Genomic DNA, 18,605 nt, shown 5'->3' with positions numbered 1-18,605 from the left:
AAATGCAAGCTGCAGCTGAAGAGGGAAAATGCATCATGCCAACAGACCACTGATGCCTAGTTACGATTTATACAACTCATGAGCTTCCAACAATTTAGAGATGAAAAATGGTTTATCCACACTTTGGAGTGTTGAAACGCTCTTTCTACCATTTATCTTGAAACCGATTTTATTTGGGTGGTGGTGAACGTTATGCACAAAGCCGTGAGTGGAATGTCTAACGGGAACTGTGAGACATGGGACAATGTGTGTCATCATGCTTCTGGGCTGAGGTGTGAGGGACTAAGAGGATCCCCAAAAAGTTCAGCTCCCGATTTTCCAGTGTATTTTGGGGGTTTTGATTAGAAACAGAAAGTATTGTACTGTTCATGTATTTCCAACCAAACTGAAAACGAAAACTGTTAAGACTTAAGTTTTCATGGTGCTTTTCCCTTGTGGATTTGAGAACATTCATCAGTGACACGAGAAGATTATGAATGCTGGATTTTCACCTGGAAATTGCTTCCCCTCTCCGCATCCCTTTTTGGTATATCAGAGAGAATCAGCTCTGTAATTTTCATTGACTGTGGAAAGAGCTGAGGTCAGCTAATCCACAAGGGCTCCTTCCCAGGTTTGGCAAGTGACCAGAATTAAACAATAGCAAAGATCAGAAACGTTAAAATCACAAGAAGAGACTCATCCTAGTGTTTTCCCAATACTCTATATAAAGATCTGTCAGACATTAATGTGAGACCACTAAATTTTGGGACAATTTTAGAGAAGATGTTACAATCAGGTTTTAAGTATATAATTTTTAAAGTATACCAACAGATAGAGCAATGCTGATGCAGTATTTTCATGAATTAAAATATACTGGTGCTGAAATTCACTCTTTCTGGGTTTTTCTTTTTCAGCTCTGAACTTGGTTCTGACCTCTGTCCCTTAGATAACCTCATCGGGAGTCAGCACTGCCAAGATATTAAATAAACCATTTTCTTTGGCCATTTTATAATTCAGGCCAGATTGCTATTTACAGGAAGGCCCATTTCCATCTCCCACTGGTGTAGAGGGACTGTAAGATGGATAAAATGTAACTTACATGGAGCAACATGAAGATGGCATTAGCATAATGGAGCAGCAGCCGGAGGTGTCCCTGCAAAATCATGCTCATAGTGCTGCTAAATGGCATGCGTATTCAGAGGTGGGCAGTGGCCCTGTTGTGTTTCCAGTGTTACTTTGGTGGTGTCTGAGACATCTTGCTCCTCTCTGTTTCTGTGCTTGCTCGGGACAGCCCGATTTTCCTTCCCCCATCTGTGTGTCTCGAATCCCATGTTGAATTAAGTGCTCCCTTTTCATGGCCAGTGGTACTGTGGTACATGGCGTGCGGTAGCATCTCTGCCGCTCAGTATTGCATGGAGGTTTTCATCAGTAGCAAAATGTGTTCAGCTGGGTAGCTCCTTCGCTGGTGCCGCTGTGTTGCAGAGGGAGAGTTGGCGTACACAGGCACTCCACCACACTCCCTTCTGCTCCCCTTGAGTCTCTGCTGCCCTTCGATGGCAGCACCCCGGCACGGTCAGGATTGCTTGGCTCTCTCCTGGCACTGGCTCCCGTGCAGCACCTCCACCTTCTTGCCTTTTTCTCTGTTTGCCTCGAGATCCCTCCATTCTGCATATCCAGGTGTTAGCAGGAATCTGCCTGTTTTCAGTTTAGTTCAGGAGAAGGGCAGAAGCGATAGCTGATACTGAAATGAGTTAATGGGAAATACAGTGTGGTCCTTGCGGCACAGCCCCCCCGGCAGAGATAAAACAGTGCTCTCCAAAATACATGTTCTCCAACCTGCTCTTTCAGAAGAGGAGAGAAAATTACAGCCCTCTGATTACTCAGGGAGAAGAGCGCACAACTTCTGTCCATGTAATTTCTTCCACCACAATCCAGCATTTCAGGAAAAGGGCCTGAAATAGTCAGTCAGGGATCTTTCCGCCCAGTTCCTTCCCTGATAACACACAAGAGGAATAAAAATGATGACTCATCATTGCTGTTATGTTTAATTTCCAAAAGCATCTGTCCCATCTGGGATCAGGAACTGAGGCTGTTGGGAATGGAAGTACTCTCCTTGGGGAAAGTCCCTTTGCTATTTCCAGGCTGGCCGTGTTCAGGGCATTTATCGATTTTAAGGCTGGACGGTCTGGCTGCATTTCACTAGCTTGATCTGCTGAGTACCATGAGAGGGTGTCACCAGGAATTCCCACATCGAGCCTGGGTCTTACACTGGAGCTACAAAAAGCCCCGTTCTCGTCTTAAGTGGCAGGCTCTCCCCAGCGAGCATGTCCACGTGCACCTCGCAGCCCTGCAAAACCAACAGCCTGAAGCTTTGGTGCTTGCCTGGCCAGGTCCTGCTCCTTGAAAGGCAGAAGGAGGACAGGGTAAGTCCCATCCCCTCCCCACACTCCTTTTTTGAAGCTTCCTCCTTTGATAATGATTTGGAAATAGGTAACGAGATATACTAGACATTGTGAGCCTTGTTTCGCTGGAGTGACAGTCTCAGGGAACGATGCATCATCAGCACCCAGACTTGCACTATGTTAAATGCTGATGAAAAGCCACAGAATAGCCCCTCTCTCCCCCACCCCACCACCAAGTCTCTATATTGCCCCAATTACACTTTGCTTGAAGTGGACCCCCCTATTAGATGTGGTATGGGCAGCATCTCTTTTTTATTAGAGAATAGTGTCAGCCCTGTGAAACAAAACAAGTAAGTAACTGGTGAAAACAGCTCTGCTAAAATAGAGGACTAGTTCTGATCAGGCCGGGGGTGATATAGCACGGTGGTTTAAAGTGTGTAATGCCGTTTTCCATTAGAGCTCTTGTTCGAGTCAGGAAGGGGGTTGATCCATTGATGGAAGCTGTTAAAAACAGACGAGAAAACCTCATCCATATTTCTCTTGAGATTGTACGAAGCTGACAATATGCTAGCTGACCACAGTCATCTGGGACTCTCCCACACAAAATAACGCTCTTTTCATAAATAACAGGATTGTTGTTGTGGTGGACTGAGATCTGCTGTAGAATTCAGTTTTGTCAAACAAAGGGATGCTTCTGGTTTTTAATTTGAGCTATTCAAAAGGTTAATCTTTCTCTTTGTGTCTCATTTTCCTTCCCTTCTTTCTCTCCTCCCTATTTTTTTTTCTTCCCCTCTGTCTGTCTTTAGGATAACTTAAAGCTGTTTGTCTGAAACAAAAGACTTGCGTGGGTCTGGTCAGTGGTGCCTCTGGATTGAACGGTCACGATTTCAAATCCTGTTTAGGACTAAACTTGGATGAATTCCATAAGCTAATAACCCAGCGCAGTGTTTCAAATTGATGGAGGTGCCGTCCTCTAGATGAGACATAAAAACAGAGATCCAATCTGCTTGGCAGAGACCCCACAGGACTTATCAAAGATGAGTGGGGGCTGCTAACTGTTTTGCCCTTGTCAAATCCTTACCACCACCACGGCTTCTCTTCCTGTTCCAAAATGATGACACTGGACCTTATGAAAATGAGATGGTGAACTTGAAGGAGCCATTCTTTTTCTAATTATTTAAAGCAGTTTGCAGTGTCTGGCAAAAGGAGGAAAGAGAGATAATCCAGTCACTTGAAAGTGGAATGACCCTGAATTTCAAAAAGCAAAACAAAAGCGAGCGAATGGTGCCACCATTCTCTGCAGCAGTGACATTATTAAATGATCAGTGAGCTATTAAAGCAGCAACATTTAGTACCTCCCCTAATGACTTGTACTGCTAACTGGTTTCCAAATTGAGATTTTTATTGCCTCCACACGCAGACAGAACAAGGCTGTGTCTGTGCTTCTAGAGGCTCCAGCTTAAGCAGACTGTTCACAATAGGATCAATGAATCTTCTCAGTTGAAAACTAGTAATGGCTTATGAGATTCCCCACTCCTCTGTCCTCTTTTCTTACCAGGGCTGGAAGCTTTGGGGTGTGAGGTATGGTAGCGATCATAAACACGGGGGATTTTGCAGAGAGCCCGGCACGATTCTTGAACTTCCTAACATCTGTGAAATTTGGCAGAGTTGTGCATAAACAGACTGTCCTGAAATCTCCCCAAAACCACTGATGCCATTCAAAGAGCGAACGCTGTGAGAACGGCGTTTGCAGGAGGGGCCTTGGGCACGCTGGCTTGGAGCATGGAGGAAGGAGTCTATGGAGGAGGAAGGGAGAGGAAAGGGAAGGGCAGTCACTAGTGAAGGTGAAGATTCACCCAGATGTTTCCACCATGACTCTCCCAAATGGATTTCTACTGTCCCATATGAGCTGAGCTCCCGTGATGGGAACAGCTGGGAAACGGCCTTCTATGAAGTGCAGTTCAAACTAGGTAGGGAGCTCCTGTGGGCAAAAGCGCAGCATGTGTGATTGCACAAAGGAAGCTGGTTAAAAAAAAACGAAACAAACCACCCTGCAAAAGTGGGCTCTGGTTGCAGTTGCAGTTATTTATGTGCTCGTGATATACTGTAGGCCAAAGCGGAGTCTGGGTTTTCTGTGCACCTGAAATAAATGCAGATGTTACTGCTTTGATTTGTTTTTCTCCATCGGTTCTGCACACGCGTGCCACCTGCACTTGCTGAGTGAGTCGGGCCGTCTCTTGCCCAGGCTAGGCAGTCACAGGGAGAGACTGTTACTGCTGTTTCTGGTTATGTATCAGGTGCCTGATTTCCATGACAGGAACTGCTCATCCTTTGCAGAGGCAGCAGGCAGAGCAGAGGAGGTAGGACAGCCTGAGAGACTAGTATTAGAACATGCACATTTTTTATGCATGTTGGTTCGAGTCTCTTTCCATCAATGCTGACTGCAAGTTGTTCCCATTTTGTGACTTTTCGGTGTCTGCATGTGGCACAGGTTTGCATTTCCAGTTTCTTCACAGTGTCCGTCTATCTGTGTGTCCACGCTCCACAAAATGCCTCTACCTTTCCTGGTAATCCTAGCAAACAGGAGGTCTGTGTGGGCTGCAAAACATGTTAAGAACTTCAGAAAAATGGGATGAAGTGGCCTTAGAGGCTCTTCTATACTTCCTTTTCTGAACTTCATGCGGGACCAGTTAGACCTAAACCATTCCTGTCTGCTGTGGGTTTAACCTGTTCTTGAAGACCTCTGGTCTGGAGATTTCCAGATGTGCTAAGGCAGGTTATTCCAGTGGTTAACTGTCCTTGCCTTTAGAAAGCTGTTCCTAAGACCTAAGTTCAGCAGTAGAACTGGATTTCTCCAGGCCAGGGTTAAGGCAGAGTTGTAAGGCACCAAGTAGGAGCTCATGTAGCCACTTCCTCAGCTGCACCCACTCTCATGTAAGAGCTTCCTCCCCCAGGACAGCAGGTCAGGTGTTTCCCACTGTGCAAACACAAGCAATGTAGAGAGACAAAGAAAAGGGCAGCAGGGCCATTTCTGACAGAGGAGCCTTCTGAGATTGGCACTGACAAAATGTCCTAGAGAATTTACTGAGTCCAATTACCACTTTACGTCTTTAAAGTGCCGAGTAAATGAAAGAAACTATGAGATCAAGCCATGTTAGTCTTCTCAATCCCTTAAATGTTTGACAGCCCTCTCCCCTTCTTTCTCGCTTTCTCAGACTACTTTGAACTCTTAACCTTTGCCGCTGCTTTGAGTTCACATCTGCAGAAACCAAACTACCCCCAGCCATGCCCAAATTCCAGTAACAGCCACAAACCACTTTCAAAGCAATGCTGCCCTCCCTCGAATTGATAAAGTTTAAGCTGTCTCCAACTTTCTGAACTTTCATGCACGTACGGTTAGTCTCGTCCGTCAGTGTTGGCAGGCTGAAGGGGAGCTTACTGGGTACTGCGGCAGCCGTGAAACAGCCGGTGCTGTTTCACACAACCAACTATCCCTGTCCATGCAGACAACAGCCGTGAACACCAGCTGTTCAGGCTGTGCTGTACTGTTGGGCAGAAGAATATAGATGCCCGCAGCACATATGGTATTAGGATCGCAATGAGCGTATCAGGATAGACCCCGAAACAGAAGGGATAGATCCATGTAACCATCCCCAGGCACAGCAGTGGGAACTGGAAAAGTGGGACCAGATCACTGGAGCGAAAAGCAGTGTCAGGAGTCATCCTCAACCACTAGAACTGGGCTTGACTGCAGTGCTAGCAGAGCTGGTGGCTGGCTTTTGGCAGAACTAGAGCTAAAGACTGAGTCACATCAGTTCGACCTCCCCTTTAAATAAATAAATAAATGTTAAACAGATCTCACAGTGATGCCTGAACCTGATGTCTCATGCTCACTTGTTTTGATGTGTCTTATGTAAGTGGGCGGGTAATAAAAGCTTCATTTAGAAGCTAGCGTCTTCACAGGCGCTGCTGGAAGCCCCTGGGACACTGCATTTCTGGAATTTTCCTCTAATGGAAACATCCGCAGATAGCTATTGATAAAGCAGAACATGCACGCATGCACATAAAACAACCCAGCAACGGTTTATTTTCCTGGACTGCTGGGTGTCGGATGCAGAGGTGTATTTAGATTCCCCAGGTTATGCACCCACCTCAGCTACTGCATCAGCACTCCTGAAATGGCCATTACGATGACCATTTGGGGCAGTGCCCTGGAGAAGTATGTGGTTACTCGAGCGTGGGTAGGCATCAGTTCAAAATAGGCAAATAAAGGAGTCCTCAGCCCCCATAATACAGCTGTGGATAACGGCACCGACTGCATTTGTCCCAGCTGGACATCACCCTGTAGATGATAAGCAGGCGCTGCTCTGTAACAGGCAGACCCAGCGCTGACATTTCACATGAGCAGGAGATTCACCCCATGGACATGTTGTCTAGGATATTATTTTTCAATGCATTCGCAGGTTATTCAGCTTCATTTTAGGCAACTGAGTCTTCAAGAAGGTCTAGTTCCTGTGCCTGCAAGGTCTCTGTGGCAGCTCTGATGTGCAGCACCTGCCTAGTGTTGGGCTCAGGGTAAGCTGAAGGAGGAATCGTGGCTAGTGAGGAGAGAAGAGCCCCTGGAGTTACTGCTGACCTCCTTTAGGTAATCTACCATCCTTCCAGTTCAGTGCTAAAATCACCGTTTCAGGTCCTGAATACAACACAATTAAAGAACAGTATATTTTCCCAGGACAGCAGGGGGGTCAGTGCTAAAGGTTTGGAGGGCTACAGCTTTAATCCCAACCTTGAGTTTGTACACTGGTCCATGGCCGGTTCATACCATGACATTGCTGACTTTGTTTCCTGGATACAAGCACAGAAATACTGCCTGTATCCAAGCATTTTTAGGTAATTATTTTCCCTGAAAGTGGAAACTGGAGGACCCCTTTTGTCTAGTGTATTACTTCATGACCACCTCGGGGATCTGCAACCAGGTGTGGGGGGAAAGGGATTGTTTCCTCCTGTCTGTGGTTCTATGCAGCATCTGCCTATGAAAACAAGAAGCAAACAAGATGATCCCCACTTTAACTGCTTGCATAAGTCATTTTGCCTGAAGCCTGAGCACTGTGGGATGGTTAATGTAAAACTTGCTCATGCATCAAATAGCAGTAATTTACCTTTAGTCTCTGCTTTTTTTTATTATTATTATTATTTTTAATTATTTCCAAAAAATGCTCCTTAATTAAAAACTCACAGATATGAAGCTTGGAAGAAATGTGGCCAGGACGTTCTTGGATTACTACAGGCTGAACTCCTTGGTAGAGAGACCACTAGCACCTACTCCTAAAACTCGGTAGGTCAGAAAGCAATTTCTCTTGCTTTGGCAGGGCTGCTTTTTTAATACCTTTCATGACTAAACTTCAGTGCTACTGCATTATGGCTTTATAATAAGCGTGCTAGTCTAACTGTGCTTATTTTATTGAAATTCCATTCGGAAGTAAAGCATTTATGATCAGGAAAGATACCTGGTTTATGTCTGAAAAAATATTCAGAGGATTTTGGAGATACCGATATCTTTCCTGAATTCTGTCTGCTGTACACCAATCTCACACCAGTATCTTTAATGGACTTACCCTTCATTTATCTCCTGAGAGTGAGAGGAGAATTAGACCCACTTTATTTTGAAAAGTTTTAATTCTGGAAGTGAAAACTTTTTCAGTGCTTCAGGAAATTACTGGCAAACCTGTGCTAAAGGCAGGGTTCTCCATCTCCCCTTGGACCTGCCACAGTGCTGGCAGCCATATGGCAGGTTCCTTCCGCCAGTCCAACTGGGACCCTTTACCTGGGGACCCCCTCTCACCATAAATCCTTACTCCAGCTTCACAACCAGTTCAGTGGATGTTTGTCCAAAAGGAAGTCTTTTTGGACATGAAGTCATTCCTTGAACAAGCAAAGCTGTGTAATAACGTGAGGAGGGGAGCAGAGCAGGAACCACAGCTCCTGTTTCATGGGAATCACTATATTCAGAATTTGCCTCTGTTCTGAGAAAACAGCAATAACGCCTCCAAACTCAAAATTTCCAATTAAATGCATTTGGGCCAATTGGAACGTTGCATTTGGGTTTCAAATCTTAACAGCACAACCAAGTATAATTTATATTTTGCAGTGGAAAAGCCAATTTCAAACTGGCAAGGGAGGCAGCTGAGCCTTGAAATTCACTCCCTTCTCCCCACTTTTTCCCTCCTTAAAAAAGTACCTGTGGGAACAGTTGCTTGTTTGCAAAGGAACACTTTCCTACTGAAGATTTTCCAGTGATGCGTAAGGTGGATGTTACAAATATCAGCCCAGACCATACAGCGATTGCTGGAGTTCCTTCTGCAGCCTTTAAAAATCCTCTCAGTGCAGCCATTCTGGCAGTCCCTTATATATGTGGTCAGAGCCAGCCTGACTGCGGTAGGTGGTTAAATGCCCTGCTTTGAGTCCATCTCCCTTTCTCTGTTCCTGATCTTGACACAACAGTTTAGGCTGGCTCAAGGAGGATTGTCAGCGCTGCAGTTCTGAATGCTCTTATCTGCAGAGACCTGCAGGGTTAGCAGAGAAAAGCATCCAGCATCTTCCTCTCCTCCGGAAATTGAATGTATCATTTCTCTCAGACTCCCAGGGGCCACAGCCTCCAAGGCTAAAAACCCACAACTATTACTGAACCTAATTACCACCTGACAGCAAAGTGCTTTTCCGTAGCATCGTTCAGTTACCTCATCAAAAGGAATGTTTGTTTGCTTGCTTCATTTTAAATTAAAGAACCACTGACAGTGGTAACTGAAGCATTTTAATCTCATCAAATATCCATGTCCATCTCTATAGAGACAGCCACGCCAGCAGGGAAAGATACACATCTATAATCGGGTTGCACAGAGCAAATTTTTCACGTTCCCCCACCAGAGTCTGATGGGGTGAGGGATCTTTTGTTTGGGGAGTGCTACCCCGCAGTAAAATCCTAAATACGGTAAATGTTCAGCCCAAAGCCAACAGATGTTTAAGGAACAGATTTTTAAAAATTCATGTTGTTAATTTCCTGATAACTTTCAAATACCGGCTTTTCCTTACAAGTAGACAAATGCCTTCTATTTGTATCCTGGGCTTTGTCACCTGACATTTGATCAGAGCCTGTATATATATAAAATGTACATCAATGAAATGAAATTGTTCTTTGAAGCTGTCGTGTTAATGCAAAACTGTCCAAAAGAAAATCTTGCAAACTGCTGGGAAACAGAAGAGAGATGGCTGTGGTTTCAAACATGCCTCAGCTAGGCAGTGGCACGAGGAAAGGACTGGAATATGTAAAATGATACTAAATATCTGTGTAATCAGAACTAATTATATGGCATGGTTATTAGCTTGAAACAGGACATGTTGTGCCCACAGTTTATGAAAATATATTAAAACATTACCAGATTCCACATACTCATTGAAAGAAAGCTGCAGAGTTAATAAACGTGTAAGGGACAACTAATTGGCTGCTTTGTCCCAGCCTACTACAGGCAGAGCAATTTCTGTTTGAGGGAATTAGTGCAGCCAAAATGTGTTATAACGATAGCCCTGGAAATAGCAACAACCTGCAACACTTCCAGAGCACATCTGACTGAAAAATCTTAAAGAAGGAGATGTTTATGTTGGTATCACGCTGTTGCAGAGAAGGAAATTGAGGCACAGAAATGGAGAGATGGTCCTGAGAGTCAGAAATATGACTGGTACCCAAATTCAGGCACCTTTCAAGAGTTCAGTCCACGCAGTCAGGCTGTCTGGCAACAGCTGTCCTAGAGCATAGGCGACGCGGGCAGTTCAGTGGGAACTGAATTAGGGTCATCTGGAGCAAGAGGCAAGAACTGATGCAACAGCTCTGGTTACAGAACCAAGACTGAGGCTGGGGCTAGGGTACCCTCTGCTATCCCGTATACTTGTGCAGCTTATTTCAAGAGGCAAAGAGAAATAGCTATCTCTGTATAAGGCGCTTCTGTGCCTGTAAGTGAATCCAACCGGTCAGCTGGACCTGTGGTGAGATTCTACCTGCCCTTGTCTACAGAAGCCGCTGGGACAAGTGTCACCTGTAGATGGGGCCTTCAATTCCTTGCCATGGAACTGTGCCCACCACCCTCCCTCCCAGGAGTCAGGCTCCACCGACCGCCCTTGAGGCCACCATGAACGGGAGGTTAGGGCTGGAGCCCGCGGGTGTTGGCTGAGCCTGCCAGCGGGGGACAGCAGGGGTGCTGTGCTTTGTCCCTGAGGGGTCATTGCTAGAAATTAACGTTGAACCCATCGTTGTAGTGGTGGTCTCTGAAGGGTTGGGGTGAGCTTCGGTGCACCTAACTCTGCACTGGGCAATCCTGTTCCCTCCCAACACGTCCTCACCAGTGAGAGGAGGTGTTCACAGTTGCAGGGCTGTAAACATCAAGCTTACAAGCTTCTGCTCCCTCTGTAACCAAAGGAACCTCTGGGCAAACCTCAAGTCCCCAAGGAGCTCAGATCCCTGAGAAGACCTCTGGACTGTGCACTGACTCTGTAAAGAGGCCAGACAGGAAAATGAAATGCTTAAAGGGGTTTTTTTAGCACTCTCTACTTCTTAGACAGTTCTTTCTTTATCCCCTCCCTGTCCAGCATGGTTATTCTCCTGTGCACCCTCCGTCCCACCACAGCTCATCCAGTCCCTTCCAGAACCCTTCAGCCCCTTCCCTCTGGCTGAGCTTCCTCCAGCCTTCCCCCAGTTCCCCTAGAAGCCCAGCCCAGTGGCCGTGCAGGGTTTCCCACAGCCTGCAAGGGAAGGTCAGGACTCCTTTCAAATAGTAACCCCAATGTGTCCTGCAGTCCTCATCATGGGAAGACCCTGTGATCCCAAACAAACGCCCAGTTCAGAAAGATAATGTCTGCTGTTACCAGCATGCTAAGCAATTATTTTCTGGAAGGTGATGTGTCTGCAGCAAGATAGGAAAGCATCAATGACTCAGCTGGGGAGGGCAGGAAGGTTAGAATATTTTCCTATGTGAGCTACTGAATTAAAAGCCTTGCTGAAGATGCTGGACATTTTCTGGAGTGACAAGCCGGTAGGCCTATGAATTTCTAACAGAGTAAAAGAGACTGCTGTGCTGCCTACAGAAGCTGCTGGAGAAGAGCGCGCTGCCACTTAGACACACTTCAGAGAGGCTCAGGGAAGTCCGTCCTGGACACAAAGACGTCTCTCTTAAGGTTGGGTTAAGTGGGCGCAGAGCAGGAGAGCGCAGTGCAGAAAGGGGCTGTCGGGTGGCAATGAAGGTTCATTGCCCTTCCTCTCCTCATTACTGTCCTTTTTTAAGCTGCTCGGTGACCAGCAAATTCTGCTCCCACTGCACTCTACTGGAAAGCATTTGAGTGGGGCTCCTTTTGATGCTGCCGGCGGAACAGGGAGCTCCTCCTTTTACCGAGTCTCTGTCCTGCACTCACCACATTCTACTTGTGCCAGAGTAAAGGTTAAGATTGCTTGGGTCGAAAGGGAGAAATGTCCTCCACTGAAATATTTGGTAAAAGGTGAAAAATTTCTAAGAGATTAAGCGAAAGCAGAGTACAGCTGTTACAGAGAATGGTTAAGGTAGGAAAACACAATTTTTGCTGAAAAATTTGCAAATGCCAGTCACCTTGCAGTGCACCTGCCTTAAGTTCACCCCTTTGCCCATATCAGCGTTGCTCTGTTCTTTCACTCCGGCTCATTGACTGCGCAGCAGAGCCCTGCTCCAGCACAGCATCAGCAGAGGAGCTGCTGCCTCTTTAAACCACTGACATTTTTTCTCTGAGAGCCACCACTTCCATGTTTCTCATTTTCTGGACACACTGGAGTTCAAATTATAGAAGTGCTGAGTGCTTACAGCTCTGGCTGAGGTTAGGGGAGCTGGGCTTTAAACAGAAACAACGTGGGTATCCTGAAAAATCCCACCTGGGCCTCACTAGTGGAGCATTCTGCAACTCGTGTCTGCACCACGTTTTCCTGTAGGTAAAACCCAGGCTCTCTGCTCACAGGAGTGTTGGAAGAGAAATTTCTTCCTGGGTGAGAAGCTCACAGTTGCTGCACTGATACACATGACAGAAAAGTCCGGGAGAAGATGAATAATTCTGTCTAACAGCAGGGATTTCATGGCATGCAGCAAATAATACCTGGGGCCACACACTGAACAAAAAAAGGACAGAACAAAATATTGACTGGCCCTTCATTAACTGCTGTCTGTCCATCATGCCCTGAATGAAGCAGCAGTCTTGTTGAAGAAAAAGTAGGCTGTGATGAGGTAATTAAAGACCACATCAGATGGCATATCCACCAGGAGGTTGAATTAAAATTGCTCTGACAGCCTTTATTCTGGCAATTCCTCCTTTTGCTGCTTGACTTTGCAGCCTTAATGATGATGTATGAGTTCACAGCTGCATATCCAACAGGCTGGATAGGCCCACAGGACTGTCCTGTCATCCTCAGAGGTGATGGGCACCGTCATCTGCATCATTCTGGGTGGAGCTGGGGAGGAATGTCTTCCTGTGTATGGGCACAGTCTGATCAGAGGCACTTCTGCCAAGACAACTCAGCCTTTCAAGTTTTGAGCCCCATCTTGACACTAAAGAGCTGTGTCCAGAGGTTATGTGGTCTTACGGGCTCAGACCAATACCATCCCAGGGATTTGCTGCTTTCTGGCATGTGCTATGTGTGGGTCCTTCTGTCCCACTGGGTCTGGGATGTTCTTCCCAGTCCACCTCTTCCGTTGTTTCCGAAGAACTCCCCTCTACACTTTTAAGCTCTGCCTCCAGGATTGTTGAGGTTTCACCTACACCTGGTAGTGCTTTCTTTGACCTGGCCATGACTGACATGAGAGCAGGGAGTGAAGCGAGCTGGGAGTGAAGCCACCTGTCTGCTTTCTATAGATGGCTGCTTCTTGTCATTCTCTAGGGGCTCTGTCTGCTGCCAGCTCACTTCTCCCAAACTTAAATCACTGTCTTGTCATCTTTTTCCTCACCATTTTCAGTGGCTAAGAGGAGAGCAGAGTCTAATAAACAGAAAAAAATGTTCTAGACCAAATTTGATCTCAGTGCAACAAAGACCTGAAATAGTCCACAGCTTCCAGGGCACAATAACATTGCAATGCTGTGAAAGTGAGAGGAAGGAAAACCGGCACCTTTTCTTTTTTTCTCATGACTTCTCTCACATGGAAGGAGACGTCGCTGGCCATCTTTGAGCCATTCATTCCTTGGGCTCTGGTGACAGGGCATAGACATGTGTTAGCATAGGAAAATATAGCCCAGTTAGCAAACTAGTTTGAATGAAACGTCTGTGTGGCCAAACAAACTGCACATTCTCCAACACATGGACAAGGAGACAGCTTAGGTTTCAGCTGCACATTTCAGCCACACTGAGAGGCTACCACTGCTGCTAAGAGCAAATTCAGTGTCTCCGTATTTTTTTAATTTTTTTTTTCTGTTGTTATTGCAAAATAGAACTGACTTGGGTCTTCATGGAGAAGTTTTCTAGAGCAATCCTGGGTTTTCTAGAGCAATCCTGGGCAACTTGGGGGTCTGGCCATTCCCCTTGCCCACAAAGGATATATGCAGGCTCTTTACCTCCCCAGGCTACTTGTAACATCAACAGCTCACCCTACTATGCCCCTGAGGGGGTGAAGGGACTCCCAGAAAGTCCCAAGGCACCAAAATGGTGCCAGTATCATAAACACTACTGCCAATCCCTCTTGAATTGTGCAGACACAGCAAAGTAAATGGTTTGTTCCCCTTCCTCCAGTGCTGCTCCAGAGAAAGGTCAGCAAAACTACTTACAATTTGTAGAGAAAGAAGACAATGAAATGAGGGCAGAGAAAAAAAAACGTCAGCTGCAAAACTCTCCATCACCATCCCGGGTCCCTTGGAGGAAGGATTGCAACCTATCTCAGGGATTTCACCAGGACCTGGTCCATGGGCGCCCTATAGCTCTGTCGCTTTTGTAGGGACAAGTGGGACCAGACGGTATTTAAAAGTCTTCCTTATGTTACTGGCAGGGCTGGCCAGGGCTGCACTGGTGCACAACCCTACCAGCTAGCACAGAAACGCCACCTCGCAGCCAGAGCCTGCAGACTGTCTTACCTGGCTCCCTGCATGTTCAAACAGTGCAAAGCTCGTATGAGTGTCTAAAAAACTGCTTGCTTTATCCTCCCACATTGGCCGGTGCTCCTTTAAAAGGAAAATTTAAAAAAACTGCTGAGGAGTCAAACAACTTCAATCTGATTTCCAGGGCTGTAAAGTGTATTAGTAATGGGAGCACTACTATGGTTTAAAGGCAAATTATATGTTTTGCCTCAAAAATTAATTTTTGTTTTTTCCCCCTTCTCTATTGGTAATTATAATCTGTCAGCTCACTCCCACACATATCTGCATGTTTTATGCAACTCTTGATGCTTGTAGCTGCCGTTAAAGAAAACCTTTCAGGTTTTAAATGGTGACACATTTGCGTGGGTTCAATGAAAAGGATCCATTTGCAGAGTTTGGGGAGATTTGCAGTGCTTGGCCCGCTCCCAGCAGAGGGCTCACCAAAATACCACATTAAAACAATTACCTTGTCAAGTACTTGGGAAACAGAGTGTCAGCTGGAAGGATTTTACCCTGGATTTAAGCACGCACACACTAAAGCACATGCAAACAGCCAAGTACACCTCCAGCTTGGTCCTGCTTTCAGACAGTCTCTGAACAGACTGTGTGTAAAAATACTTCAGGACTAGCCTGGGGAGCCTGGGTGGCCCAGCAGGAGAAAATAATCTGCATTACTGTATGAAGTAGATTGGGTCCATGTTAATAATCCCTTTCAAAATGAAGGTGCTGTCAGCTGATTTAATTTAATTTACTCTACCTTAATTTACTTTTGGAAATGAGCTAAATGAATAAATTGAATTATGGCTACTTTAACTCTGAAGGAGCATATCCACATAGGAGCTTACTGTGGTTTCAGTAATCAGCTTTACATTTACACCCTAAATGTATTTGGATTAGCTCTCACAGGCATCCTCATATAGATACGCCTGGAGATACCCACCTGCTTTCCTTTTCCTTCCTTGGGTGTGTTGCTCTGATGAAGCCAGGGCTCGGTAAGCAGATTTACAGCATCTGTGTTATTTCATGCCTCATCCCTGTCTAGACTCTCCCTGTATTTCTAAAGAGTAGGATAGAGCACTCTGCCCTGCAAGCAGAGACAGCTGCTATGTGTAGGGTGGATTGACATGGGTAATGTCTGATGTACATAGCACGTTAATCCCAGTATCATATTGCTAACTTGAACAACTTCAAGAGACGGTCATTTTCTGCTAGTACCTCATCAGGTAAGTGCAACCCATTATTCTCCTGTTGCTCCTTAGGAAATAGGAGGATAGGAGACAAGACAAAACCTATTCCCATCCTCTCTGCAGCTTCCTGCTCCAGGGTCAGTAAAGATATAGAACAATGGCTGGGTCTGAGCCACATGCATTGCTTGTAATTGTGCCTACTTCTTCTCTTGTGTGATAATATGATTCCAGTTACAAGCTAATTATTCCTGCCTCCGTGCACTGTTTGCTCAGTGAAGCAGATGTGCCTTGCTGCAGTGAGCTGGGGAAGGAGGGCAGGAACCGAGGGATGGACAAGTAGCAGGATCCCTTCTGTGGCAGAGGGAGAGACATCTCCAAACTCTCCTGGGGAGCAGGCTCTAATATGATGCCTTCTCTAGAAGGAGCATGGAGCAGCCCCTGCATTCAGAAAGGTAGAGCCACAGAGTATGGACCTGGTAAGACTGCCAGGTAGTGCTGGGATTCTTCATGCACCGAGTTAGTGGGGTTTGCATGGCCCAGAAATCATCATCTGTTGTAATAGGTGGGTGGTCATCTGGCAAGCGTGAATTTGGGCTCACTTTCTGGAAACAGACACTGGTGACCACTTGGAAAAAAAAAAAAATCAAGCCTGCAGTAATGGCTGAGGATTTCTGACCTTTGCTCTAACATTTCAAATTTGTTTTTATTGCTTCTAATTGGCCTTGCTTTGGAGCACGCACATTATCTAACTGCCAGGGCACTGGCTGTCATTATCTGCTGGGCCATTTGATTTGTGTTTTTTATGTTTGAAACTTGTCAGACGTTCCCAGAAAATACTGCGCTCCCCTTGCAGTGTCAAATATGGGCCTGGTTAATTGTGCATCCCTGAGAGTGAAGCATTTGAAGTAATCAGGCATTGATTGTTTAGCTGCAATGGAAACGCGTCTTGTCTGTATGGAGGGGAGAGTGTAAAAAAATTAGATCAGCAGATACATGACAGCAGCCAGATTTCTTGGTTTCAGGGATCAGAGGTTAGCCATTTTCCAGCCTTGATGATTCATTTTTGATCCCACTCACGTGGCTTGGATAACTTCATTTTCTCCTCCCTTTGCAATTTAAACACAGAATTCTCATCTATTTCGGCCCTCTTCAACATGCTGGCTGCAAAGTCACTAATTCATATCTATTGCTCCCCACCTCAACTTGCTCCCCGGGATGGAAACAAAAGTCAAGAAATGTGTGTGTGAAAGAGCTCAAAATGCCGCAGTGGCACAAGCGTGCTTATGGCGGTGGCTTTGTAAAGCTCAGCTCATCTAAAACATCAGCCTGGGTTTTGAGCCTGCAGATTCATTTAAAGACCTTTAAGGTTTACGGTTGCCTAACAATGAGAAATCCAGATATGGTTGTTTTAGATGTTAACATGTACGCTACATTTGGCGTAGATGTATATAGGTCTTGCCTTCCTGCAGACGGGCTGAGAGCGCTAGAGGAAGCAATAGGAATATCCTCATTTTGCAGATGTGAAAAAGAGCATTGCTGGAAACACTGAGATGTTAGAACTCAATGTGAATTATGCATCTGCTGTATTTAGATAGAAGCAATTTTGCTGTTGAAATCAGAGGTTGGCATTTTTTTCCCATGGGGTTCCGTAACTCAAAATTGTGTTGAGATCAAGCATGTAGTGGGGTTTTTCTTTTAGCTGTAAAGGTGAATGTATTCAGATTATTCAAGTGGTGATTTTTTGGATGTACAATTAGTTGGCTGAGAGATGTGGTATGAATTTGGTATTGTAATTGCTATGCCTCTGAGATTTCAATTTGCAAAACAGTTCGCATGGCTGCAAGATTAACTGTTGTACGTGCGATGAGCATGCAGCAGAGTTGTGATTTGATCATGACTGTCTGTCAATTGGCTGTATGTCAAAAGAAATCACTTTGTCACAAGTACCTGGTGTGAACAGAATGGTTGATAATCATGATGCTTCAGTTCAGTGGATACCTGGATAGCTGCTAAAAAAGGCCGGTGTCTAAAAATCCCACCTGTAAGTGCGGTTGGTTAATCAGGATTTCCTTTTTCTGTGTTACCCAAATAATGAAAAAGGAAGGAGGTTTGAGACCCACTTCTGTCCTCTTTGCATGTTTCCTATTACATCGTTTCCTTCACTTGCAGAGAGAATGGGAACGACGTTCAGCAGCGCTGCTCTAGTGGACTGGCCGAGTGGGAGCAGGGAAATGGGTGTCCGTACGGGAGCGCCAGCCTCAGCGCGGCCAGGAGCCGAGCCCTGCCTGCCCGTCCAGCGCTGGCTCTGCCCCTGCGAGCAGGCAGGCAGGCTGGCAGCAGTGACACGGGCAGTGCTGATGCAGCCCCCGGGCAGGGGGTGGGTTGACTGGCTGCCTTTCCTACGTTTTGTGTGGTTCTCTGTTTGGTCCACAGCTGCTGCTGTGCTTGGGTCTCCAGTATTGTCTAGGAACATGTCAGTGTAATTATACACAGAACGAGAGAAACCACTTTTTCTCACTTCAGTGTGCCGCTCAGGTCTCCCTCCCAGGGTCCCAATTTATTTATTTTTGTCTCAGTGTTTCTCTTCAAAATACCGCTGTGCCTTAGGTTGGTGATTGAACTGTGGAGATGCAGTAGATGCTGAACTGGTGGCAGCTGTGACGGCAGTGGGGAGGGAAGGCCTGGTGCAGGTAAAGCCCTCTTAGCCCTGTGCCCCATCGCCCCTACATGATTTCAATTCTTTTAAAATATATTTTGAAACCTCCTTCTGCAAATAAAAGCAGAAGCACTGACAATCACACACCTGCGTGGTGGGGAAGGCAGGTTTCTCTCTGTCGCTATGGCAGGCAGGTTTAGAGGGGCCCAGTTCCTCACGGCTGAGTCAGGGTGAAGGATCAGGAAACCTGGGTTCCCA

General features: G+C 46.0%; 1 protein-coding gene across 1 annotated transcript in view; it reads left to right on the top strand.

Annotated features, from left to right (window-relative positions):
• The window catches only part of AGBL4 (AGBL carboxypeptidase 4), a 948,642-nt gene extending 930,565 nt beyond the window's left edge, over nt 1–18,077 (top strand). The window contains exons 12-13 of the mRNA XM_059822199.1: nt 7,620–7,716; nt 17,861–18,077. Coding sequence (XP_059678182.1) covers nt 7,620–7,716; nt 17,861–18,077 — 314 coding nt within the window. The remainder of the gene's footprint in view (nt 1–7,619; nt 7,717–17,860) is intronic.
• The last annotated feature ends 528 nt before the right edge of the window (nt 18,078–18,605 follow it).

This window comes from Gavia stellata, chromosome 10 (genome assembly GCF_030936135.1).
Source record: "Gavia stellata isolate bGavSte3 chromosome 10, bGavSte3.hap2, whole genome shotgun sequence".
NCBI classification, from domain to species: domain Eukaryota; kingdom Metazoa; phylum Chordata; class Aves; order Gaviiformes; family Gaviidae; genus Gavia; species Gavia stellata.
Note: the sequence above shows the minus strand (reverse complement) of the source record. Positions and strands in the feature narration are given on the sequence as shown.